Source organism: Pyrus communis, chromosome 17, assembly GCF_963583255.1.
Source record: "Pyrus communis chromosome 17, drPyrComm1.1, whole genome shotgun sequence".
Taxonomy (NCBI): Eukaryota; Viridiplantae; Streptophyta; class Magnoliopsida; order Rosales; family Rosaceae; genus Pyrus; species Pyrus communis.
The window spans coordinates 20,661,193-20,688,614 of record NC_084819.1 but is presented as its reverse complement, the minus strand read 5'-3'; the positions used below and the strand labels follow the sequence as shown (position 1 = coordinate 20,688,614).

The 27,422-nt window shown below is 37.3% G+C and overlaps 4 protein-coding genes and 1 pseudogene across 4 annotated transcripts; 2 read left to right on the top strand and 3 right to left on the bottom strand.

Moving 5' to 3' along the window:
• The first annotated feature begins 2,502 nt into the window (after positions 1 to 2,502).
• LOC137722564 (rubisco accumulation factor 1.2, chloroplastic-like) lies at positions 2,503 to 4,171 on the top strand. The gene has a single exon (XM_068461596.1). It carries the CDS (start codon positions 2,632 to 2,634, stop codon positions 3,988 to 3,990), a length of 1,359 nt encoding a protein of 452 aa, XP_068317697.1. The 5' UTR covers positions 2,503 to 2,631; the 3' UTR covers positions 3,991 to 4,171.
• A 307-nt stretch (positions 4,172 to 4,478) lies between these two features.
• Positions 4,479 to 5,830, bottom strand: LOC137722565 (peptidyl-prolyl cis-trans isomerase CYP19-3-like). Its single transcript, XM_068461597.1, has 2 exons — positions 5,697 to 5,830; positions 4,479 to 5,192 (listed from the first exon to the last, which is right to left on the bottom strand). The coding sequence occupies exon 2, from the start codon at positions 5,171 to 5,173 to the stop codon at positions 4,646 to 4,648; it is 528 nt and encodes a 175-aa protein (XP_068317698.1). The 5' UTR covers positions 5,174 to 5,192; positions 5,697 to 5,830; the 3' UTR covers positions 4,479 to 4,645.
• A 795-nt stretch (positions 5,831 to 6,625) lies between these two features.
• Positions 6,626 to 9,945, bottom strand: LOC137722213 (uncharacterized; annotated as a pseudogene).
• Positions 9,946 to 13,030: 3,085 nt separating this feature from the next.
• LOC137721702 (AT-hook motif nuclear-localized protein 20-like) lies at positions 13,031 to 13,948 on the top strand. Its single transcript, XM_068460727.1, has one exon. The coding sequence runs from the start codon at positions 13,031 to 13,033 to the stop codon at positions 13,946 to 13,948; it is 918 nt and encodes a 305-aa protein (XP_068316828.1).
• A 9,506-nt stretch (positions 13,949 to 23,454) lies between these two features.
• Positions 23,455 to 27,190, bottom strand: LOC137722865 (protein EIN4-like). Its single transcript, XM_068461967.1, has 2 exons — positions 24,809 to 27,190; positions 23,455 to 24,193 (listed from the first exon to the last, which is right to left on the bottom strand). Exons 1-2 carry the CDS (start codon positions 26,552 to 26,554, stop codon positions 23,669 to 23,671), a joined length of 2,271 nt encoding a protein of 756 aa, XP_068318068.1. The 5' UTR covers positions 26,555 to 27,190; the 3' UTR covers positions 23,455 to 23,668.
• Positions 27,191 to 27,422: the final 232 nt, after the last annotated feature.

Here is a 27,422-nt window from a genome sequence, read left to right as displayed (position 1 = left end):
TGGGAACTCACGAGCAACTTCCCAGTGGGTCACCCATCATGAGATTGTTTTAGCCCCCTTCTCGCTTAACTTCGGAGTTCCCATGGAACCCGAAGCCAGTGAGCTCCCAAAAGGCCTCGTGCTAGGTAGGGATGGGAATATACATTTAAGGATCACTCCCTTGGGCAATGTGGGATGTTACATCCATTAGTTCACTTCTTACACTTTTTGTTTGAATTTGATGGTTTAGGGTTTATGATAAAAATTAAAGTTCAAAGAGGCAATTGACCGATTATAAAAGTTCAAAGAGATAGTCGGCTAAACTTAAAATTCATAAAGAAAATTGGCAGCTCCTTACAAGTTGAGGGGAAATCGATCAATACCCCCTTTTATATATGGCCTCAAATCTCTCAAATGCTTGCATTTGAATCTTATTTGACTGAATTATACATACATACATATATATATATATATGCATATATATCCCCATGCTTAGGGCTGGTTTGAGGTTGTAGTGTTTCTAAAAGAAGTAGTTTATTGAAAAATTTGGAACACCAAATGTACTTAGTAAAACAAATAAAAATGTTTTTTTTTTTAAATTGCTGTTAATGACATCAAAAAGCATAGAAAAGCAGAAAAAGGGTCTACCATGCTCCTAATTTTTTTTTTTTCCTTTTCAAAGTATAGTGAACAATACTCATTTAATGAAAATTTCAAATGATAAGTATACCTCTGCATATTTTACCAAATAACAATCTTTGTCTGTACATTATTTTTTTGGCAATTATTATATCACATTCAATACCATATTATTTTTAGTCATTTAACATATTCATAGTAGTTTTATATAAAAGCTTACCAAAAATTCAAACACTATTTTTTTGTTAAACATTCACACAAAATTTTTTTTATCAAACACTCAACAACTTTATTTTACAGCTATTTATTTTCACATCACAGTATAAACAATTTTTTTTAAAAAACAACAATACCAAACTAGTCCATGATAATAAAATCATACAAAATTTTCGATGTCTTCACCCCATCTTTTCACCACATAAAAGAAAATTAATACAAAATTACCAACTAAGACTCGTGCAGTTGTTGTGCGTTTCAAAAGCTGGTCAAGCTATTGTATTATATAATCACTCACTAAATACTTTGAACTAATTATCATTGTGTGCGTGACTGCCTCTGCCTCTGCCTCCTTAAAGCTTGGTCAATCAAACTTCGATTAGAACTTCTAGAAGTGCTCGAAAAGTCTTCCGAAGCTCAAGTTCTCCTATGAATTGCGGTCAAATGATTCAATGTCCCGACGTCACTGATTTCGTGGCAATTATAACAGTCATCCTAATAACAGTATTGAGATGTGAAGTCTCATCAAGAAGAAACATTCGAGAAACAAAGTTTAATTATGAGCGGAGACACAAGTTTTATTTTAGCAGTTGTTAATGTGAATGAGGCCAATTTTTTCGTTGGGTGGCTTGGCTATATGTTCATTAAACGGATTAACTTCATAAGAAATAACACCTAAAATTAGGTTTACCCAAATTTTGCATAGGGTTGGAGCTCGCCCTCACCTAAGGTGACTCCGCCCTTAATATATATCCTCTTTTCCATCCTGCTTATCGTGAGATAAAAGAACAAGAAATATAACCCATACAAGTAAGAATATCTCACCGACAAAGGCTAGTGAATAGGGGAGCAAGATATATCATCGATTATATGTAAGAATCTCTCCTTAAGAAGGAGAAATTCTTGAGTGTCGGTGACCTTGCCAAACCTCTGCGTGCCAACCCCTTATTCAAGGCCCAACATCCCGCTTCAGATCTCGCATGTTGGGTCTTAGTCTTGGTGGTTCGGGCGTCCAGATTAAAGAACTACTCAGCAAGGGTTAGTGAATCATAGTGAATAATTCAAAAACTAAAAAGAGAAGAGTTAGTGAATTGGGCTGATTTATTCAAAATGTATGGCAAGCACCACAAGAGAAATGATAGGATTAAGAACAAGGATATGCAAGGTAAAGTATGAGTGGTTGCAATTAAAGATAAAATGAGAGAAAATTGGTTAAAATGCTATGGATACGTGAATCGAAGATCTTAGATACTCCATTTGAAAGATGTGACTATGAGATAGAGGTTCAAGGCAAAAGCATAGGAAAAAAACTAGGAAGATTTGAAAAGTGATTATAAAGAAGTAAATGAAGTACGTAGAGTTAACGGAAGACTTTGCGCAATTTCGAGCATATGACACATTCTAAGATTCTTACAGCCGAGCATAGGACACTTAGTGAAATAAGACTTAATTGTTGTTGTTTGTATATGGCAAGCAGCAAATACTCTCTTGAAATTGGGCAGGACCCTAGTTTTTGAATGAGGACCTGGTTTAGCTTGTGTCTAGAGTGGGCATGGGTTAAGTTAGGCCTATGAGGATGGTCCATGGCAAACATAACCAACTATTAATTACTAAATGGCTCAGCCCAACAAAACTTCAACTGAATTTACCAACTACCTCAGCTGCATAACTGAAACTGAAACTGAACTCTCTCTCTCTCATCCAGAAGTATATCACTGATGAGATAAGGGGCAAACCTCCTCCCTCCCTCCAAATTTTGCAAATTTCCAAAAACCCACCACCGCCGCCACCACCACCATGCTTTCTGTAACAGTAAACTCTCTCAAAACCTTCCCATCTTTCAACCACACCACCACCTCCACTACCACCTTCTTATCCTCCACCTCCTTACTCAATCCCCACCCATCACCCCTCCCCCGCCCCAAACCCTCCTCCCCAAAACCCATTTCCGCCACCATCACTCCCTCCTCCAGCTCCCAACAACAACAGAAACAAGTCTACCAGCCATTCCGGCCGCCCCCATCTCCAATCCCCTCCAAATTCCGCTCCCTCGATGCCAATGGCCGCCTCGAGATCCTCGCCAACCGCCTCGGCCTCTGGTTCGAATACGCCCCACTAATCCCCTCCCTAACCCAAGAAGGCTTTACTCCCCCCACCATCGAAGAAATCACCGGCATTTCCAGCGTCGAGCAGAACCGCCTGGTGGTGGCGGCGCAGGTGAGGGACTCTTTAGTTCAATCCAACACCGACCCAGAAATTGTTTCCGAATTCGACTTGGGGGGCTCCGAATTGTTGTACGAAATCCGGCTCCTGAGCGTCCAGCAGCGAGCTGCTGCTGCCCGTTTCATAATTGAGAACAAGCTTGATGCCGAAGGCGCTCAGGATTTGGCCCGTTCGATGAAAGACTTCCCTCGTCGGCGGACCGAAAAGGGTTGGGAGAGCTTTGACTATGCCAGCGCTGGTGATTGTTTAGGGTTTATGTATTTGAGGCAGGGGAGGGAGCACAAGAATCCATCTGAACCTAGAACTGCTGCTTTAGAGCAGGCATTGAAGGTTGCACAGACTGATAAGGCCAAAAAAGTAATTTTGAAAGAGTTGGAGGGGGAGAGTGAAGATAAAGAGGGGGAGGAGGACGTTGCAGTTGGGGTTCGGGTTCCGGTTGTGAGATTGAAGTTTGGGGAGGTGGCAGAGTCAACTAAAGTTGTGATCTTGCCGGTTTGTAGGGCGGAGGAAAAGGATAAGGAGGTTATGGAGGCGCCGTGGGAGTGTACGGGTGAGGGGGAGCTTGGGGTTATGGTGGCAGAGAAGGGGTGGAAGAGGTGGGTGGTGTTGCCCGGTTGGGAGCCAGTGGTAAGTTTAGGGAAGGGCGGAGTGGTGGTGTCGTTTAGTGACGCGAGGGTTTTGCCTGGGAAGGTGAATAGGTGGTATCAGGAAGAGCCTATACTGGTGGTGGCTGATAGGAGCAAGAGAGAGGTGGAAGCTGATGACGGGTTTTATTTGGCGGCGGTGGATGGTGAGGGTTTGGGGTTTAAGGTTGTAAGGGGATCGGCATTGACGGCAGCTGGTGTGGAGGAGTGTTTAGGGACTGTGGTGTTGATCGTGAGGCCGCCAAGACACGAGACAGACGATCAATTGAGCGAAGAGGATTGGGAGTAGGAAGTGTAAGAGTAAGAGATGGTCCTTCTGAATCACTCTTCTGTAACAACGATTTTTGGTAATGTTGTTTAACCAGACTCGTCGTCATAATTTTCCCAGTTATTTTGTCTTAGTAGGTTTTGAACTGTTTTTGTATGATTATCTTATACGTTCAGAATATTTGAAACGACTTTCGACTTAACTAGATGTGTTATCTTTCGCAATGTGTATCGTGGTTAACTCTTTCGGTTTCAGTAACAAAACAGAACAGTAATCTCCTGGGAACAAACTGCCATGTGATGAACCCACTAAAAGTTCGAAACGAAAACGTGCAGTTCACACAATCTACGGTCGATCTAATGCTTCCTCGAGACTTGTTTAGCACGTTTTGGAGGCCTAACTCCCCGATTCAACCTAATGCTTCGAGTTTGGTTTCATTCGAACAAAATGCCTCCGCGAGGCTTGTTTAGCATGTTTAGAGAATGAATTTCGACGTAGAGGAACCAAACTTAACAAAAATATATATCGATTCAAGTATCATTTGCATTACATACTCAGTAGGCGTCCAAATTTCTTCAAGCAAAACACAATTTTTGCTGGAAACTTGAAACTAACTAACGCTACCAGCAACCCTAAGCTAAGACGTTACTTGAAACTTCACCCAACTATTCAAACATCAACACTCATCTTTTACCTGGCCGCAGTCTTCAATCACAACAGGTTCAGAAGTAGTCCCGCTCTCCGAACCCACCTTCTCCATTTTCTCAACAACACTGTATCCATCAACAACTTTTCCAAACACAACGTGCTTTCCGTCAAGCCATGGGGTTCTTGCAGTGCAAATGAAGAACTGCGAACCATTGGTATTAGGTCCAGCATTCGCCATCGACAAAATTCCAGGGCCGGTATGCTTCAAGTTGAAGTTCTCATCTTCAAATTTTGCCCCATAAATTGACTCTCCTCCGATCCCATTGCCTCTTGTAAAATCTCCACCCTGGCACATGAAGTTCGGGATAATGCGATGAAATGTGGAGCCCTTAAAGTGCAGTGGCTTCCCTGATAATCCAATCCCTTTATCTCCAGTGCAAAGAGCGCGGAAATTTTCAGCAGTTTTCGGGGTTTTGTCAGCAAATAACTCCATTACAACTCGACCCGCCTTCATCCTTCCGATCAATATGTCAAAGAAAACTTTCGGGTTCGACATTTTCTCTACAACTTCCAATCTGCCGAAACCAATCACAACCACATTAGACCAAACACACAGATCAAATCAATTAACACAGCAATTAATTCACAAAGACGATACTTTTGACACAATTTTCGTGATCTGACAACGCAATCGGGCAACTTCTTTCAAAATTCCAACACTTTACAAAAACCCAGTAAACAAATCAAGAAACAAATAAAATCAACAAACCCCACCAAACAGCACAAAGAAATTAATATTAACACAATGTCATCATTCTTCGAAATCCTCGGGCAATGTCGAGAGGATATAATAAAAAAAGAAGAAAGATTTATGATTTCGCACAATTATTGAGCGCATGGGCTGTTCATATCTATCGCCCATAAGCCTTCGATATATGCTTTTCCTCGATTTATTGTTTGCTTTTTTTCTTTAGAAATATAAATTCTTTGGAATTGGGATCTAATAGCATCACAGATTGAACAAAAAAAGCTAGCAAATTTGAAATACAGAAACACTTGGGAGAGAGAGAGAACGTTACCAGCAGATGAAATTTGTATCGGAGATGAACTCTGGAGAGGATGCGATGAGAGGCCAGGGTTTTAGGGGTGTTTATATAGAGGCGCAGGAGGATGAGGGTTTAGGGATTTTTCGATGAAATGGTGATTTATTTTGCAAGGCCGTCCTTGTTTTATGCGGTATTCTTCCATTTGCCCCCTTTCTATTTTTTTTTTAGGCTTAATTGTTTTTGTACCTCGGAAATTATGGTCAAATTTCACTATAATATTTACATGTATTTAAATAAATTATTATTTCTACAATCATATAATGATTAGTGACTATATTAAGTACATATTTGTATTGTATTCAGTTCTCAAATTTCACATTGCACTTCGAAATATGTGATGACTCATCTTGTTATGTGATTGATATTGTGTGTCTCACTTTGCTACTAACACGTTTAGTTTGTAATGAAATTTCTACTACGTCATCATGTTTTACAAAATTTTAGTGAAATTTATAAGGAGGGGGCAAAATGCAAATTGGTCAAGGAAGCAAAATGGGTCATTGTAATTGGAAAGGGATCCTCTCCAGATCTTTCTGTCCAAAGCCTAGGGACCAAGTGATCCGGGCTTTTAAAATTTGATCCAATGGTAAAAAAATTATTATAGCTTTTAAAAGTTTTCACTAATTTATCTGTTTTTAGCCGTTATATCAAATTTTAAAGGTCCATATCACTTGATTCCTAGACTTTGAAGGGAAAGATCCGGAAGGATCTCTTTCCACTGTAATTTGTAACTGATGGGGTAGCACGAGATTTGACCATAATTTCAGACAACACAACAACTACTCAGCTTGAGAAATGTCATTGTTCGTGTGACATACGGCCATGAGGTGGTACTATTTCATGAGTTTTTTTTTTTTTTTTTTTTTTGAACAATCGATGTTATTGGTAGCAAACGATGACTATTTAACATTAATTCTAAATGTAATTAATTCATTCAGATCAACAATTACAGTATTCTAGATCAACAACTACAAATTTTACACGCTTTTCCTTCTAAAGAATGATCAACATCCATACCGATAATATGTTGTCATCCAAGCCACATTTCGGTTTTACGATCCCACTATTTCCAACTGAATGTCGAATACTGATCTTCTCAGTAGCATACTTCTGCTGCAGCCACTCGAAAGCATTGGCATCGAGTTTCCCAGTGACCGATTTCCATTGTTTTGTACGATTATGCTGTTCCCGTATGGAAGCCCGAAGTTTCTCAATGGCCCTCCTTTGTTTCCATGTGAACCTTGCTACGTTATCAAAAGCGCGCTTGGCTGATATGTCTATGACGGTTTGGCACCTGCAAAGTAAAAGCACAATATAACATAAGAAATTCTAGCTCTTCAGGTGATAATAGGTTGGATACTAAGAAAAGCACATCGCATAAGTTTTCCAGAACCTACCATGGGGTTTTATAACGCCGAGCAGCTATCTCTAAACAAAGAACCAAGGCTTCTCTTTTTGACCTGAGGAATCTCTTGGTCTCTTCCTCCTCCTTCGTGATCTTGTTATCTTTTTTTTCCCTTTGTTTTATCATCTTTCTTCGTAGAGGCAGGAGTTGTAAATGCATCAAGCCCAAACGGATCAGACTCCTCATCATTATTTCCGCTGGTGCAGCTGAAGTCACGTCCTGCTTTGTCAGATCATCTTCATTTGCTAAATTTGTTTCATCTTCCAGCACAGCCGCTTCCTATCTGTCAACATCCTCGGTTGCAACAGGCAGATTAGATATGGCTTCCCTTAATCGTCCAGCTGCTTTTGAGAACTTTGTAAACGGTCACATAACAAATGCATGACAAGAAAAAGAGGAAGAAAATGAAGGACGGAAAAAAAGGCAAGTCAGGCATAGTGAATCATAAAAACAAATAGTAGTTCCACGCCGAAATTCATTATATTACATGAAATATATGGTTTGTTATATGATTCAAAAAACAAAATCACAAACTATGGCATAGGAGAAGTCCTTACCAGGAAGCTGTCGTCGGTGAACAACTCATTTGCCATCACCGCCCTGATTGTACACGTAGTTAACTGATTCTTCTGCTTTTTACTGAGACACTAAAATACAAAATTTAAGCTATTAAGTTGAGTATATAACCAGTATTAACATTATCATGTACCATCTGTAGACTTATAGATTACGGTCTTACCTCAGAGGCATCTTGTGCTGCTGAAAACAGTGCATGGTAATCAGCTCGCAAGGAAGGATCCGTACAAGCAGCAGGAGATGCCATTGCGGCTTCCAGTATCGAAAAAAAGTAATCACTGGTCTCAGCCTTGACACTTCCCGCCTGAATCAGCTGGATGGCAAGCTTTGAAGCCTTACTAAATTTTGCAGGAGTCATTATATGTGATGCTATCTTCTGCGTAGCCTCTTTCACCTGTTGCTCTGAGGCATCCGTCGTGGTTCTAAACATCAACTTTTTCTTTTCCGGCACAGTTTCTAAAAACCAGTTCCAACATATTAGCTCATTTCAAAACATTGGTAATTCACAGAAGTTGCATCAATGAAGAAATAAACAAGAATCACACTTTATTAAATCGTCAACACTCCAATTTCCAGCTAGAATTCGAACATTACAAAACCGTCAACACAGGATTTCTATATAGATTTCGAACACTAAGAAACCGCACGAAAAGCTGCATTCCCAAAATTATTTCAAAACATTGGTGTTTCACAGAAGTTGCATCAATGAAGAAATAAACAAAAATCAAACTTTATTAAATTGTCAACACTCCGATTTCCAGCTAGAATTTGAACACTACGAAACTGTCAACACTCCGATTTCTAGATAGATTTCGAACACTAAGAAACCGCATTTCCTGTAAGAGAAGCTACATTCCCAAAATTATATCAAAAGACTAATATTTTCAAAGAGCATAACCTCTGTACATTATTCAGGGATGCAAATTACAATAACTAAAACAAATGCAACCCAGATGGATAAATGAGTTCAATTTTCCTTCCATGGGTTTTCGATAGCGAAAAGGAAAGAAAAGCTAAAACCCTAATCAGGCACTATTTGCAGCTTTTGGAAATATAGAATTTAAAGGTAAAGTAACGGGTTTTGTAGCCATATATTAAAAAAGACAAAGAAATTACCTTCTGGGATCGATTCGGTGGGCTTCGGCCGCTTGAGGGCGGATTTGAGAATTGGTTTTGGGGGAGCTGCAGGAGGAGGAGGAGGAGCAGGGGAAGAAGAAGACGAAGAATCGCAGCTAAAAGAAGCGGTCTTTCGAGGTTTTGGTGGTTTTTGTGGTTCAGGCGGCGGTTGCCGGAGTTGAAGTTCAGAAGAAGGAGGAGGAAGATTTGCAGACGGCAGAGGAAGGCCTTCAAACAGGTCGTCAGCCTTGTCTCTCTATCACGAACAGTTTCGGAGCTTGTCCAAACAGAGCGTAAGCTGAACTTGGGCTTTGATCCAAGCCCATTATAAATGTGAATACATCTTGGGCCGGTGTTATTTTATCTAAAAAAAGAAAACACGCAACCAAATCCAACCCTTCATGTTCTTTAAAGGGAACTTTAACGAAAAATTACATTTTTATACTAAAAAGTCAATTATGTTATTATTCATTTTTACCTTTTATTTTGTCATTATCGTTAAAACTCAAAATTTATAATTTAATTGATTTGGAAAACAATTTTATAATTTAATTGATTTTTTTTTCAAAGTAGATTTTAATGATTAATAAAATGAACAAGTCTGATCATTATAACATTTCTACGATGAAAATTCGTTCATTACAATTGAATGGGTAAAATAAAAAACCTAGTACTAATGACCTTTTTTATTTTTGGTTTTTCACTTGATATTAAATTTACTATAATGTAATGGAAGATAATTGTGATATATGCAAAAGTTAACTCAATCAAGTGTAAACTTAACCGTGACCGCACAAAAAAAAATAAAATAAAAAAGACACCCAAATAGAAGGCAGATAATCTGCCTTCTAGTTAACTCTAGTATTCATCCCAAATGGTCCCGTCCTCGAAGCGGTCCCAAATGGTCCCGTCCTCGAAGCGGTCGTCTATTGATGGAGCCTGGAATGAATCCTTAAAGTTTTGGGGTGTAGGAATAGTGGTCAGAGACTCTGAGGGCGTCTTTGTTGTTGCGTTCGTTTAGAAAGTTGGCCAATGTTTTCTCCCCTTTGCAGGCTGAAGCTACCGATTGGTAATATGAGGAGTAGTCCAAGATCATGTAAGCACACAGCAAACCTTGTCCCTCATCGATGTGGAACAACTCTCAACACGCCCCCGTGTGGCCAATTTTCAAGCCTACAAGTGGACAACAACTTGGTGACGTGGCGCGCGTGTGGCCGTTTAGCTTCACACGAGGACAACCTGCTCTGATACCATGATGAAATTGAGGTTCCACCATAAAACCAATTGGCAATATGGGGAGTAGCCCAAGATCATATAAGCACATAGCAAATCTAGTCCCTCACCGATGTGGGACAACTCTCAATAGGTTCGTGCGGGGTTAGCTTCAACGGCGGAAGGGGTTTTCAAAATTTCATCTTTAAGAATGATTTGTTAACCACATTGTGAAACAATCAAAGGAGAATGAAGAATTGAGTAAGATGAAGAATTAGAGAGAAACTTCAAAGAGAAAATAGAGTTCTGTATTTCTGTATTTCTAACAAGATGATTGACTAATTACATTTGTAAGTTAAAGCACCTTATATACTGAACCATACAAGTTCACTTAAGCATAGAGTAACTAATTAACTAACTAACAAATCACCTAACCACCTGACAAACATTCTAAGAACTTAGGTTGATGTGACAATGATAAAGAGAGATTTGTCTTCATGATTATCTCCATATCACTTTGGTGCTGCTGGAGCGTTCTCTCAATTCGACAATGGTTGGTCCAGTTGTAGAAGATGCTAAGGCCTTGCTTAAATCGATCATTGGAGTTGCACCTTCCCACGTTAATCGCCGCCAAGTTGATGGAGTGGCCCATCGTCTTGCCAGGATTGCTCATTAGGTTGTTGAGAATTGTGATTGAATTGGGGATCCTTCTCTAGTTATATCAGATATGATTCTAGTCTTTCTAGAGGAGAAATCTTCTTCTTTGCCGTTTGGCTTTTGTTGATGAGAATCTGCAGCTTCTTTAAAAAAGAATAAAATTCTCCATTATTCCAAATTGATTCATTTTCAATAGGTAAGGGCCATAGTGCAAGTTTAATTGAAAGTTCTTATCCGATTCGATTTTTTTTTTGTTCCCAATCCTAAAGTTTTAAACCCAAATATTTTTTTTTTTTTTTAAAGCTGAAAATTGGAATGTAATAATAGAGATTACGAATTGTATGTTTCAAAATTTAAGAAAAATAAAAGGAACATCCATGCAAAGATGTGGAGTGGCCATAGGTTGAAACATGAAGATATATAGCCAGGTTTCTTAAGACGTCTTTTACCAACAAAGATGTTATCTCCCCGCTTTCACGAATTGGGTATTCCTAGTCAAATTTTATTTCACCCCCCCACCCGGGGGGCGTTCTCCTCCCCTTCCCTTCCCTTGTCCCTTTTTTGATGGACTCAGCTCTACCAAGAGAGATAGAGTAGTGCTGGAGATTTAACATATAGTAATTAATATAATATGTAATCAGATAGTGGCTTTTATGTTAAATTACCAGCATATAAACATAATTTTATGTTTTTCATATATAATATTAGAATAAAATGCTGAAAACTGGGAAATGCTAATTAGAATGCATAGGAAAGGAACAAGTTAAGCTAAAAGCAGTGGTACTGCATTCCCAAATTTAGTGTATGTACGTGCGTAGTTCCTCTTATTCACATGATATTCATGTATAAGAGATCAGTGTAGCTCACTCATCAATTTGGAGTAAAAATATTAGCAAAAACAAAATCCCAAATTATATCTTTGAATTATGAATGAGCATATACATGATATTATATACGATCCAAATGAGGGAATATGTACTTGAAAATAAAATATTTAAATGATTTAGGGTTTGTTTGTAAGTGTTTTTGAAGTAACTAGAAACACTTTTAGATCATCAAAAGTGCTTTGATTATATTTGGAATGAGAAGTTTGAAGTACACTTTTTAGGAAGCGCTTCTTTTTATTAAATATTTTAGTATTCTTCTAATAGAAGCATTTTTATTGGAAATGTTTTTTAACAGAAGTGCTTTAAATAAGTAGTTCCAAGCGAGTCCGTAATTTCGAGAAATGATTTATACAAACCATTTTTTGTTTATCTGCACACTTTGTTTAGACAAACCACATATTTATATCACAATGGTGTATCATTTTATGTGACAAGTGATGCATACAATCAACATCTAATGAGATGAATTTATTAATTGACGGGGTATGTACATATCACTTATCACATCAAATGGTATCCAAAAATAGTCTCCTTAGTATTTTTCTAAATAGAAATATTCATGAAGAGAAACAAAAATGTGTGAAAACTATTTCTTTTTGACGCTCTTGCTAATGTGACAATTAAGATACATAGAGAGGTTGGGTTATATGTAATTATGCATTATTGATGATGGTACTTGTCATGAAAATCGATCTTCCAGTCAAGTTTCTTACATAATTAAATCACCAAATGAAGCTTAGCTACAAGAAATCGGAGGAGAGGAGGACTTGCAGCCCACCTTCTCATCACGTGCACTCGACCCCACCCAAACAAAACCCTAATTCCCAAGACAGACACTACGCACCACCACCTTCCCCCATTCAACTTTTCATTAATTTAATTTCATTTCTATTTCCAATTCGCATCACATCTATAATTTCTCAGAGAGAGAGAGAGAGAGAGACTAAAAGAAGGAAAGAAAGAACACAAAGCTGGCTAGCTTCCCTAGATTGCCCTTGACCTTGACAAACCCAAACCCTACCCAAGTTAATTTAACCCCAAAAAAAACCCAAACTGTTAATTTTATTCTTCCCCATTTGATCGTTTATATATCTTGGTCGCACCTGACCAGATTTCTCTTACACTTCTCTTGTTACCTTACTTAGCCAGCTAGGGCCCTCTCAATTTTCTTTCCCATTTCTTTACCCTACCTCTTCAAGCTGTTCTTATATATCTACACACACACACATACATATACATATATATATATATATATGTCTATATATATATATGTCTATATATATCTAGGTTTCCTGTTTATACACAGACACTTTCTTTATATAATCAACCAGCTTAATTATATTACTTGTGCCTATATCTTTTCCTTTATTTTATAAATTTATATATTACTATAATACCTTCATCCTTCCCTCCTCCTTTTTTTTTGTTTTTATTTTTCATTTTTTGAATCGATCATGGCGAACCGGTGGTGGACTGGACATGTAGGTCTACCGGGAGGAGGAGTAGTGAACGAAACCTCAGCTGTAGCAGCCGCCGGAAGCTCCCCCATGAAAAACATCATCAAACCAGATCTGGGAATCTCCATGAACAACACCGGAACCAGCAGCCTTGGAGGATCCGGCGGGGATGAAGATGATAACAACAGCGACGACCCCAAGGAAGGAGCCATCGAAGTCGCCACGAGACGACCCAGAGGCCGTCCGCCTGGCTCCAAAAACAAGCCCAAACCCCCAATCTTTGTGACTAGAGACAGCCCTAACGCTCTCCGCAGCCACGTCATGGAGATATCCAACGGGGCCGACATCGCTAGCAGCGTAGCCCAGTTCGCCAGGAGAAGGCAGCGTGGCGTCTGTGTCATGAGTGGGAGTGGCACCGTCACCAACGTCACGCTCAGGCAGCCGTCCGCGCCCGGCGCAGTCATGGCGCTTCACGGGAGGTTCGAGATTTTGTCCTTGACTGGGGCGTTTTTGCCTGGCCCTGCACCGCCTGGGTCGACTGGAATGACCATATACTTGGCAGGCGGGCAAGGCCAGGTTGTTGGAGGAAGCGTGGTGGGACCCCTTGTGGCTTCAGGGCCCGTGATGGTGATCGCAGCGACGTTTACAAATGCGACGTATGAGAGGTTGCCGTTGGAGGAGGAAGAAGAGCAAGCAGGAGGGGGTACTAGTTCGGGGACTGCGGCAGGAGGTGTGGGGTCGCCGCCAGGAATTGGCGGTGGTGGGATGGGAGACCCGGCGGCGTTGGCAGGGGTTTATAATATTCCACCGAATTTGCTTCCGAATGGAGGAGGGCAGACACAGTTGAGCCACGATCAGCAGGCAGCTTATTCATCTTGGGCTCATGGTCAAGGTGGTGGTAGGCCTCCTTTTTAAAAGTTAATTACTTAATAAAATTAGGGTTTATGGACAATTAATTCGGAATAAAAATGAGACGTGAGTGCTTACTAGTAGTACTACTACTCTTTCATATTAACTTAACTTTATAGGAGGAATTAAACTGGAAATCATTAAGGTACTTAAGCTTCCTTAATTTATGTTGTGCTTTGTACTTGGTAGAAATGAATTATAGAAGATGAGAAGCGTTGAGCAGTGGATTATATATTCTGTGTATACATATTTCAATAGCTATGATTTGCTAGCCATCATTTGTTTATGCATCATCGATATCGATATCAATATCATCGTTCTTCTTCTTCTAATTCTTCTGTTTAGTATAAGTAGTATATATAGTAAAACAAGTACTTGCTTTCAATTTTATTAAAACATCGAGTACTGTAGAAATTTTCCCTTTTAAATCAGGTGATGTTTTACACATTAGCATTTATATATGTAAGTTAATGACTAAAACATGAAAGAAATGAATCATAGATTGTTGGAAGAGTTAAATTAAATTAAATGTACAAACATTTATACATAAATATAGGCCCTTTGCATCTTTCTGATATACTTTTTACTAATTTGAGAATTTCTTCCAATTAAACTACTAATCTTTTGAAACAAGTCTTATACTATAATGTATATTAATTTGGTCATCAATTAAACTTGTACATTTTATTGTATTCTATTGTATACTTATCTTGTGGTGGGATCGGTATATATATAATTTATCTATTTTTTTTATAAGGATATGTTTAATTTATTGTATTCTTTCTTTTTGATAATGTATTAACCGGAAATATTATGAAGTATTATTAAACTAGAAATTATTTTAACAAATAATAAGCATAAAAATACAAAAAATTTGGAAGCTATATCCACACTTTTCTTTCGTCTCACGAGTGACGTTCATCTGTATTCATATTTAATTATTAGGTGAAGATTTAAGTCCACTTTTCCATGAAACCAATACACATGTTGTTTCTCTAACTTATTAATTTAATTTGTTAGCTAGTTTAATTTATAGGACCAATATTGCTGATCTTGGCTACTGTGCTTGTCTAAAATTTTTGTTCAACTAAACCACATATATGTTATAGAATTTGAAAAACTTTTCCATGCACATATATCTAATTAACTGAAGAGCCAAGTATGAAGCTTAGGTTAATATATATAAACTACTAATTAGCCATGAGTGTACGCAATTAATGGAACAATGGTCAGCAAATGAACAGATTACCATGCATGCATCTATATAAGATTTATTATTTTCATTAGTTAGCTTAAGTTTTTTTATAAAATGAAATATCTCCATGCTTACCACTCTAGCTAGTCTCTAGCTATTCATCAGTATATATTTGTGCCGAAAATTCCTTGGCGAAATCAACAAAGGGAAAGTCATCACTGCAAACAAATTGAATAAAAATATCCAAAACAATTCGGGCGCCATCTCGACCAATATGTAAATCATGTAGGGATGTGTAGACATGGAACATTTCAAAATCTCAACTTCTTTCATAGTATTTATTAGGTTAATTCACGTTTGAACCCTAATGGCTATTGGTGAATTTAACATCAGGCGGTCCTAAACAAGGTACGCTAGGACGGTGGGCCAGAGTCTAATGCCTATGCGCTTAGACGGGGCCTAGATAAGAGTTTAGCCAAATTTAAGTAAATGTATTACATATCATAAAAATAAGTGCCATCTACACATAAAAAACTATAGTTATGTTGAGAATTTGGGTTTATTGAATTGAGATGAAAATTCAAGTGATTATGAGTTTGTGATACTTTACGAAATATTTTTCAAAGGATTTAGGATTAATCTAACATCAGGCGATCCTAATCAAGGTACACTAGGCGCTAGTTTGGCGACGAGCTGCGACTTAAAGCTTATGCGCCTAGATGGGACCTAGACAATAGCCTAGGCAGACTAGGCGAGTTTAAGAAAATTTATTATATATCATAAAATTAAGTGCCTATTCACACATAAAAAAGCTATACATGTATTGAGAATTTGGGTTTATTATTTTAGATTGGTTTATTATTTAACATTTAACATACAAAAATATCAAAATTTTTGCTTTAGTATTTTAGTGAATTTGATAGTATGAGATGAAAATTCAAGTGATTACAAGTTCGTGGTACTTTACGAAATATTTTTCTAATATTGTATGAATTTATAGTGAATTTTAAAAGAGAAACGGTGTCAAATATATGGTACAAAAAGTAAGTATTGATGGCGTAATAAGCAAGTGGCCTTTTACCACAATGCTGAAAAGGTGTTGTGCCCTTGCATAACGGTGTGGGTTCGAACCCCGTTGGCGGCTAATCTAACTTACTAACGCTATCGGTCAACTCAAAAAAAAAAAAAAATGATTGAGTAATAGCATATCCCTTTATTAATTAAAATATTAAGTGGCAAAACCTGATTGGACAACAATTAAAAAAGAAAAAAAATAAATGGAGAGTTGGTCATGTGGAAAATGGAGATGGAAAGTCTTCTTTTTTCCTTGGAACCAAGGTCCAAGAACAACAGAGCCTTGGTGGTCTTCTTTGTGTTCCTCTTCGTCTGAACTTCGATATTTCTTCTTATTTCAAAGCTTTGCTGCATAACATCTGCACAACCATGGTGGTCAACTCTTCCACCACCTATCCAGACCGTTGAATGGTCCTCGAAGATCCTCACAGGCCTTTTTTCGAACTTTCAAGTAGTCCCGAGACCACTTGGGTTCATAAATTGATCTACCCCTGCTAACGGACACATGTGCTTCACATCTTAAAGATACATAATTATACGCTTCACACGCATAATATTCATCTCCATCCATGTTAACTATTATGGTACTAGAGATATAAAGGAGCTATACATGAATAAAACTTTTATATTTACAGCAAACTAGTTATATAAAATTGTCGCTAAAAGGATGTTTCCTTGACACTCAAAGGATGTATCTTACAGATCGAGTTGTATACAGAAACATGAAGGACCCTCTTCACATGGATTCACATGTCATTGTTTAATGAACCCTAATTTGTTTATTACCTAGTAATTTGCATACAACATTCGTTCTAAATTTCTAATGGTAAGGCAGCTTTTCATTGAGGATCATGGAGCCCACCTCAAGGAGTTTAATATTTAAAGCAGCATGATTAATTAAAATAATCTGCGGACTAAGACTAACAAACAAATAAAACCTCCTTTTTGTGCTCCAGTGGTTGTCTTTGCTGGTGTAGTTTTACCAACATTTTCAAGCCCCAATTATTTTTTAATGTCTAAACAAGCCAATTAAACTATAATACTTTGAAAGGGGAATCCGTAAAACCTGCATTAAGAAACGAGGACAACCTAATAAAGTTGAAGTTTTCTACATTTGATATCAATTAGTAATTGAACAAGACTTGGCTGCTGAAGAATCAGCAGCCCCTCCTATTGAGAGCCTATCACAGCACGATACGTGTCCAAGTGACACGTGTCGTGTCGTGATAGGCTCTCAGCAGGAGGAACTGCTAATTCTTTCAGCAGCGAAATTAAATCCTTAGTAATTTAGTAGAAAGCTACTAACACAATTAATTAATTAATTCATTGGTTATTTAAATATTGAGGAATCATTATGCATTACCATGAGAAATTTTAAAAACTTGAGAGCATATTATCACTTTCCAACTCTACCTCTGATGAATGCGTGATCATGCGATGATGCAAACACAATTAAAAATCTAATTAAAATGTATAGTTGTTTTCGAATGCTGCCGTAGGGTGCCCGTTGTCTTTGGATGAATTACTTTTTACACATGTTGCGAATATTTTATTAGACAAATGACGCTACTAGCTACTATTAAATCTTGGGGTATGCTATCCACGTATCTTTTTTTACTTCTCACACACTTCTTGTTAATTTATGTCCGTTGATCTTCTTCATTTCAATCGATCCGATAGCCGAAAATTAGAAAGGTGTGTGAGAAGTAAAAATAGGTGTGTGAATATCACATCCCTTAAATCTTAATTGCAAAAGAAAAAAAATTTGAGTGGACTGCGTCCAAGCGGATGAAAGTAGGAACCAAGGTGGTCCAGGACCACCTGAAGTCCGAAAAATATACATATGAAGGCCTTCCGATAATCTTTTGAATGTTTGGTACAAATTTTTTTTGTGACTTCTAAATGTTTGTATCTCGACAAGTTGTACCAACACTACCCGACAAATTCTCGCTACATCGCTCATCAGATTCATTTGGCATATGATGATTACGTGTATGCACAACATGGTTTAGCTGATGATAACAAGCCTACCAAGCATTTGACGAAATGCTTCAGTAAATAAATTTTTTTTTTTTTTGAAAAACTAATGAAAAAGGATTTGAAAATTTTGAGTTTTAAAGATAAGGACAAAATAAAAGGTAAAGTGAATAGTACTAAGATTGATTTTTTAATGTAAAAATATGATTTTTCTTTAAAGTTCCTTCTTTTTTTTTTTTTTTAGCTCTTCACACTTTATTTCTATCTAAAAGAACTTGTATTTAATATTGAATCCCAAAGTTCAAATCATAAATCTGCCACTAACTGCGTCTTCTCTTGTTAATGAGGACCTCTCAAAACTCTTCATCGCTATTGGCTAATCACCATGCTTCATATATATTCGCTGCAGCGAGGGCACTGGTTCATATCATTAATTAATTAACTTAATTAACTGAGATGGTTTTGTGATTGATGTGTTCCATGCATTTATACTGGAGATTGTTTTATAATAATTTGAAGTTCGAACCTAATTAACTTAATTATATTTGATCCCAATTCGAATGGCAGCAAGACAAACCAGCTATGGGATCTCATTTTATAAAGGTTTTTATATCTAAAATGATCCATGAGATTTACATAACACGTCACTTTAGTTCTTGAGATTGAAAATCAATAGAAATGGTCTCTGAGATTGTCCACCATCCATTATTTTGGTCATTCTGTTAAAAACTCAGTTAAGTGTTTCGGAGCTCTTAGACGGAAGTTTGGGCAATTTTCCAAGCTTCGTAACTCAATCGTTTCTTAATCAAATTCGACTCATAATATATTAAAATGAAGATGGGAAAGTGTAGAACAAGAGTATACTTATTTGGAAGCCCAATGATCGTCAAAGATGGTCGGAAAATAGTCTGAAAAGTGATGGGTCAGCGGAAAAACTGGAATACTCGTTCGAAACTGGGTAAACTTTAAACGTTCATAACTTCTTCAATACTCAACGAAATCAATTGATTCAAAAACTAAAATCATACTTCTCATTGAGAAGAAGAGAATGATACCTTTCTCAGTGGCTAACTCGTCATGGTTTGGCCGGAAAACGGTTCGAAAGTGGCTAACTCAACGCCAAGATAGCCATTTTTGAGCCAAATAGGTATAATCATGTTCTACATTTTTCTATCTTCATTTTGATATATTATGGATCGAATTTGGTTAAGAAATGATTGAGTTATGAAACTTTGAAAATTGCTCAAACTTTCGGCCAAGAGCTACGAGACACTTAACGGAGTTTCTAACGGAATGATCAAAATAATGGATGGTGGACAATCTCAGTGACCATTTCTATTGATTTTCAATCTCAAAGGTCAAAATGATATGTTATGCAAATCTCAGAGACTATTTTAACTGAAAAACCTTTTATAAATTATAAGTCGATTTGTCAACAATCTAAGCTTTCATTATACAAACAGAACATTTTCTTTAATCATGGGATTACCTTTTTTCTTAATATTCTATTCTTCTAACTGCTTTCTGAAGCCGATATAAATCCACAATATCGCATAATAGTAGTGCAGTAATGACGATATGCTTTTGATTATAATATACCATGAGACCTAGTTTGCTAAGTTGAACAAGGGAAAGCTATATCTAGCTTTTCACATTACCTAAATTCAGAAAAGATACCGTGGTCTAGTCACTAGTTTATCGATCTAGTGAAGCTGATAAGGAAGAAACCAATAGTAAAACTAAGAAATTAATTAAGAAAATGAAACCAAATCTAAGAAATTAATTAAGAAAATGAAACCAAATTGGAGGCATTAGAATTAGAGCTATGCATCCATACGAGTTTCCGATTGGGTGGTTGAATCAAAAGTTTTATTTATGATGAGTTGTGCGTTATTCTATATCTGGTTAGTTTTTATATATATTGAAACTGGTTTACTTATTTTAGTGCCGTTTTTAATTTTATAATATTTTCTTTTAATAATCATGTTTCTAAAGGATACCAAAGTAGAAATCAAAATCAAATTGTATTGTATTTGAGGGTTGAGAATTCAAAAGGCAATAGCGTCGAAAGACAAAAATATGGGTTTGCATAATTGGTACCCATTCCAAAAGCAATTCCCCACTTTGACATTTTGACTACAGGATGCGCTATCCATACACTCTTTTTTGATGTGTTATCCACATATTTTTTTTTACTTTTCACATACCCTTTGTTAATTTATGTCCGTTAATTTTCTTCAATTCATTCGATCTGATGGCCTAAAATTAGAAGAATGTGTGAGAAGTAAAAAAAATGTGTGTGAATATCACACCCCTTTGACTACGAATTGGATCACTTGGACTGATAGAGGGCTAGAATCATACTCGTGGATGGTATGAGCTATTTAGTCCTAATCTGCCAAAGAACTGACGAATTCTGATTAGGATAATGTTAGGGAGACTAAATTTTTAATAAAATTTGCAAACTAAATAATGTTAGTTTAAAATTTTTGTCTCTCTAGTATTACTCTTCTGATTATCCCTGTCCAGCAATTAATTTGTAAAGTCAACTACACAATTACTTGCAGCCAAACTTTCCTCTATCAGTTCTAGAGAGGGTACGTGGTCCTATCCATACACCTATTTTTACATACCACACTCCTTTTGACTTTTGTCCTTTCATTCGATCCCTCAACCAAAACTTGAGATGAGTGTGTTGGATGTAAAAAAATGATGTGTAAATAGCACCACTCTTTAAAAAAATGTAAAATGTTGTCTTTTTTTTTTTTTTTTTTTTACCTGTTTGTATTGTGACAAAATACGTTCAGGTCTACTCAAACGTGCAACAATGGAGCTCCAACATGTTGTAGAACAAGCAACATGAATTCTGAGATGGATGGAAACGACGTTCAAAAGATTCTGTTAGAGGCATGAGAGATTTTTCAGTGTGATTGGCACACGAAGTGGTACATTACGTGTCATTATACAAATTGTGAGATATGTGTATTAAAAAGTTAATAACTTAAAAAATAAAATTTCTCATCACTTACATAAAAATACGTGATGTACCACTCGTGTTCCTGTCACAATTAAAAATTCTCAAGGCATTCGTCGTAAGCATATATAAACCAATTATGTTTTTCATTGCCATTGCCCAGGAAATACTACTTTGTTAGGATAACAGATAGAAAGCCAATAATTTAATGATAAAACTGTACATGATCATTTTTGAGTATTTATCAAATATAGCAAAAAATTAACTCTTAATTTCAAAAATGTCACTTTTTATTAAAAAAAAATCAAATATATCCAAGATTTCACTTAAATAGAGATAAATACTCTTACATTTAACAATTAAATAAATTAAAGGTTTTTTAGCTATTGTTGCCTTAATCTCCGGTCCAACTTCACATTCGCTTCTACACTCCACCACCACAACTGTATCCCCTTCGACCCCTTCATCATTGACATTGAGCACCGCTGCAGTTACTTTAAGTAGAAGCAGCAGAATTTCAATCATGCCTTCAATGCCTTTTTGCTTACTAATATCATTTTTAGTTTTAAATATAAAAATAGTTTTCAAAGTTAATCTACATTTCGTTATATGATTGTATTTGTGAGACCCATGTGACGCCACATCATCACACTAACAGAACAATTGACAAATTTGTCACCAAAAACTAAAATGATCACGATGGACAAATTCAAAGAAAGATTAAAATGATCATGATGGACAAAGTCAAGAACACTACTATTGATTATCATTAATGGTTAAGGATCAGATTAAGGAGTTATGTCAATATCACGAATCATTTTGGCTAAAACGTCTCTAATTTATTTGATTGTTAAATTTGAGGGTATTTGTGTCTATTTAGGTGGAATTTTGGATATATTTGAAATATCTGAATTATTTAATAAAAAGTGACATTTATGAAATTAAGGGTTAATTTTTGGCTATATTTGATAGGATAAGATTTAAATTTTTATTAATGATCACGAGGATATTTGTACAAAATGTGATCTCGTAAAAACCTTGTCGGGGTTTTAAACTTGAGTAAGGAAAAAGCGTACCCCTACCAAAGGTTGACATTGAAACATGACCAATACGGAAGTGAGCCAACGTATGATCGACTCCATTCACTTGACCACACATATGACATTGCTTAGGTGTTAAGTTATGGTTTTCTTTCCTAGAATTTTCATTGGGCAGCCATGCAAAAAGAGGATGTTGGCCTATACTTTTTGTAGCTTCAAGGGTCAATCCCTTCGTACCCCTTGAAAGTTCCTGATTAGGAACGGGTACATTTCGAAGTGAATGCATCAGATTTCTAGGCGTGGCATTTGAACATATTCACTGCCCCCAAGTTTCCTAGAGAAAAAAAAGAAAAAATGAGCAAACATTGAATTTAAGCAAGAAAAGTTGGAGGCACGTATGACTTCAAGTGGACATAGGGGAAGCAAGGTTGCCAGAAGAGGTCAGTTTTTACTCTCATCAGTGTGATGTATGGGCATGTCGAGCCTCTCGTACTAAGATGAATGGCAGACAGGAGATCCAGAGAATTATAAAAAAAACAATCAATTTTCGTTTAAAATGCATGTGGAGTTATGTAAGTGCATATATATTTACACACACGAGAGAAAACAGAAGTTGAGAGAGAGAGAGAGACTTACACAGTGTCATGGTCTCGGCAATACGTATCCTCCGGACACCCGAGTACCATTAAACGCACAGAGCATTAGGGTTAGGGTTAGGGTTTGTTCAAACATACAGTAGCGATTACAGTCCCAAAAACAGAAAAGTTAAGATGACAAGTAAATGGAATGTCAATTCGATTTTACCTGAATGCGATGGGATTTCAGACTTTTCCATCTTTCTTTTTTTCATTTTCTTGTAGTGTCGGGGAAGAGAGAAGTGAATCATTTCCAGGGTTCGTGAAGAGAGTGACCATAGATGCAACCTGATCAATTCCTACCCAATTGGAAAATGAACAATCGTACATTTGCATCCAAATGAAGTAAGAAAATCGAGTGATTTGATGTCGAGAAATTCGCAAATTCACCCCAGTATCGTTTGTCTTATCTGAAATATAATTGTGAATCGGTCCTTAAATTTGGTTTAACTAGACATTGTTTTTGCTCCGACTATCTTTTCGTTCTTCGACTCCGCTCCCAACTCCTAAATTTTTTGTTCTTCTATTGATTAAATGCTTTGTAATATGTATCCCAAATCAATCACGCACATAGTGGCATACATGTGTAGGTAAGTTTCGCAGACTGTTTTGTTTGAATTAAATCATTGGATTGAATAGTAGAGTTAGAATAATCATTGAATTTACTTCAATGTGAGTAGCCTTGGCTTAACATCAACAACAAATAAACTCACTACTCAGTACATATTGTGATATGAAGGTTAATTAGCAATATCTAATTACTATATTTTCTGAGTAAAAACTAAGTTTGACATGTTAAAGTTGGATTCCATCTCTCTCTACAACTTGTGCTCATTGCAGAACTCGACAAAGTTCATCCGCCATTCCTTGCAAAAGAACAGGTTTTCGAATCAATCCGTTCATTCCCAGCTGCAGACATCTCTCCCATATATGCTCCTCCGCAGTTGCCGTGAGGGCTATGATCAATGGCCAACTACGGCTGCAGAACTTCCTGATTCTCATTGCCACTTCAAACCCATCCATTTCCGGCATGTGGAGATCCAAAACAACAATTCGAAAAGAGTTTTCGGCAGCAGTAAGGGCACTCAGGCATTCAAACCCAGAAGACACAGCAGTAACTTGACAGCCAAGTTTCTCGAGCAGCTTACTGGTCACAGTCCTGTTTACGTTATCATCATCCGCTACTATAACCCGAAGGCCACTGAACTGGGAGTTCGAATTTGGTTGCTCCAATGTATTTCCGAGGGGATATATGGCTCTCCCAGTAGACGAGACGATTTGAAACCTGAGAACAAGTGTCATGCTTTCTGCAAAATCCACCGGATTCATGGATATCCAGATATTGCCTTGCATCATCTGTCCATGAATTTATTAAAAAACAATCATAAGTCGCTAAAATTACTCCTCGTATGCTATTCTTTAATTGTCTTCTCATATCAAGATAGTCCAGATAAAAAACCTACTTGAATTTATACTGTGGATTTGTATCCATGACACTAAAATTCGCATAAAAGTGAAGATTGTTACCACCACTCATATAGAGTCAAAGATAAAAAGTTGACCAATATTTTTTACTTCAGAGCAGAAAATACAATTTGACTCACAGTATTACCAATTCAATACAGTATAATTAGTTTGCCGATCAAACTTGAGCATGCCTGAGATATGGTATGGAGAGAACCTGGTGCCGTTTTCATGTAACTGCGTGAACGATTTCTTGAAACCAAACTAAATAGTAAGAAACCAACAGGCATGAACAAGTTAACAAATATCTTTACACGGTTAAATGAACAACGGAGATATTTGACTCTGAGACCATGGCGTCTTGAGTACTCATTTCTACACACAAAATCTATTTCAAGTGAAGCCTACCAACAACTGAATTCATAGCTAATAATGCAGAAATTTATATAGCACCACGCAGCAAACTAAAGAATATTGATAACATAAATAAACATCCGCAGCACGTACCTGAACAATCTTCTTACAAATGCTGAAGCTCAAGCCCCTTTTGATATCATCATTGTCATGCCGCCTACCATCATCGTGTGTCAATGCTACTAATCCGCCGGGATAAGAACTTGCCTCACTAATCTCAAATTCAAACTTTATACAAATGTACTCATCTGGAATACCTGTTCTCCACATTCCTTGCAATCTATCATCAGGGCCATCACTACCACTTTCAGAAATAGCCCGAAAGATGACAGTCCCCCCACCATTATAGGTGCTCAATAGGTACCCAATCATATGCAAGAGCACTTGGAAAGTCCTTTTTTCGTCCCCTATCACCTGATTAGGCAATGAGCTTTGAACATCAATTTCAAAGCTAAACCCTTTATACATACACAAGCATTTGGCAAGGCAAGCAGCTTCCTTGATCATAGAATGTAGTTCAAACGGTTTCATCTCCAATAGGAACCTTCCGTTATCTTTTGCTGACATCTCCATCACATCATTTATCAAAGTGCAGAGAACATAACTAGTTTTTGCCATTGTGTCCACATTAATGCTCTGTTCGAAACTTAAATTCTCTTGAAACATCGAAAGCAAACCCAAAATCGTATGCATTGGCCCTCTCATTCCATGACTCATTACCTTCTGAACCGAGTGCCTTGCTTGGCTAGCCATCATTGCATTCTTCTTAGCTTGTTGCAACGCTCGATTTTGTTCACCCAGTTTCTCCCTCATTAGTTGAGACTCTTCAAGTACTGCAGCATGGGATAGAGCCACGGCGACCTGGTCAGCCACAACTTCCACTATCTCCAGCTCATGATGGCTCCAACCTCCAGAATTTGCAATTGGAAGAACCAAAACCAATATAGCATAATGAGTATCAACCAACTGTGGTGTACCCCCTTTGAAATTTGAAGCCTGAAGCATTGGCATCCGGATTGCTGCTACAGCACCTGATTCAGCAGACTCGCCACTACTTGCAGATCCCAGCGTTGAATCAGGTCTCAGGATCATTACCCTCTCGCTCACTCTTATCTCTAACACATCTGGGTCATTAATTGGGATAGAAAGGCGATACTTTTGCGAAGAACTTGCTTTCAACTCATGGGTCAGGTTCATCTCTCCTCTTTTCTCATTTGGCATCCAAACTGCACAGTTATGCAAGTCTAACGTCTTTGAAAGCTCAACCAGAGTTGTATACAATATGGTATGCTTGTCAAGTGACTTCCTAATTTCCTGTGTCAGCATTCGAACATGCCAACTCGCCTCCTTCTGTATCTTCATCATCCCAACCTCTTGGTCTAATTCCATCACATTTTGCCTCAAGAACAATTCTCTCACTTTTACTTTGAGAATCATAGGGAACAGAGTTAAAAGGGTTATTGCGGTTGCGCAAGAGACCAGGGCAGTGAGGAACTTGGCAATGGTGAGGGACAGCATCAGTTGGAACGTGTAACGGCCATAATATGTCCAAGCATTTAACAAATGTGTCAAGCCACAGAGTACAATGAATGCAATAAACTGCAGGAGAACCCATTTGAACGGAAAATTCGAGCAGCTGACAAAGTAAAGGAGTTCTATAGGGATTGAAAAATATGCAATTGCAATCAAGAAATCGCTCACTCTTTGGCCCTCTATAATGTTTGGAATGCTCCAAAAACCCTCCTCATCACAATTACAATGTGCAAAGTCATGATCACTGCCTGACACTAACGTAACGAAACACGAAACCAACAATCCAATTGCTAATGCTCTTAACATTGCAGATTGCACCCTCCCCAAGTGATCAATTTTGTTCAGATCATTCTCCTTCTATCAAAGTTTCGATTTTTCAAACTCCAGAACAACCAAAACTCACTCAAAAACCGAAAAAAAAAAAAAAACGAATACTACTCAAATTCTATCACTTTAATCCCAAATGAAGAATCTCAAAACATATTTTCCAAATTCCAAGATCTGAAAACACCAACCTGGATTGCTGGAGGGGACTGACATAACCCCCTCCTAAATTCTTAAGATCTAACCTACTCATCTGCCAGGAACTCCAAATTTTTCTCCCTATCCAATCTAAATTTCCCTACAAACTTTCTGCAATCCACTCCTCTGCTGTTCTTTCATTTCAAAAATTACAAATAAAAGCTTGATTTCGGATAATCAAAACCTCAGAGAAAACAAGAAACAGAAGCAAAAAAAAATCTGGAAAAAAAAAAAAAAAAAAATCTAAGCAAAAGCAACACACCTCGTGCCTCCCGTGTCCAAATTAGAAACCGAAAGTTGGAAACTTTTTACTTTAATCCAACTTTTTAGGCAAAACCCACCATTAATCAAAGCCAAAGACTCGATCTTTCGCCACCAACTTGTTGCAGAAACGAAAATTAAAAGTTTAAAGGCTCTAACTTATTTAGTGCATCTTTAATTTAATAAAATATTTTCTTTCCTTATTTAATTCGTTAAAAAAAGGTTGTTCTTTTTCCATTTTTGTGTTGGTTAAATGTGGGCGGGCACGTATGAAGGATGTGCATCCTAGCTTTTACACCGTTGGATGGGTCCAATCTGGTGATGGAGTAGGTAGGAACACGTGATGCACGTGCTCATGATTCTCTGTTTTATATGTAGCCATTAGGTTAGG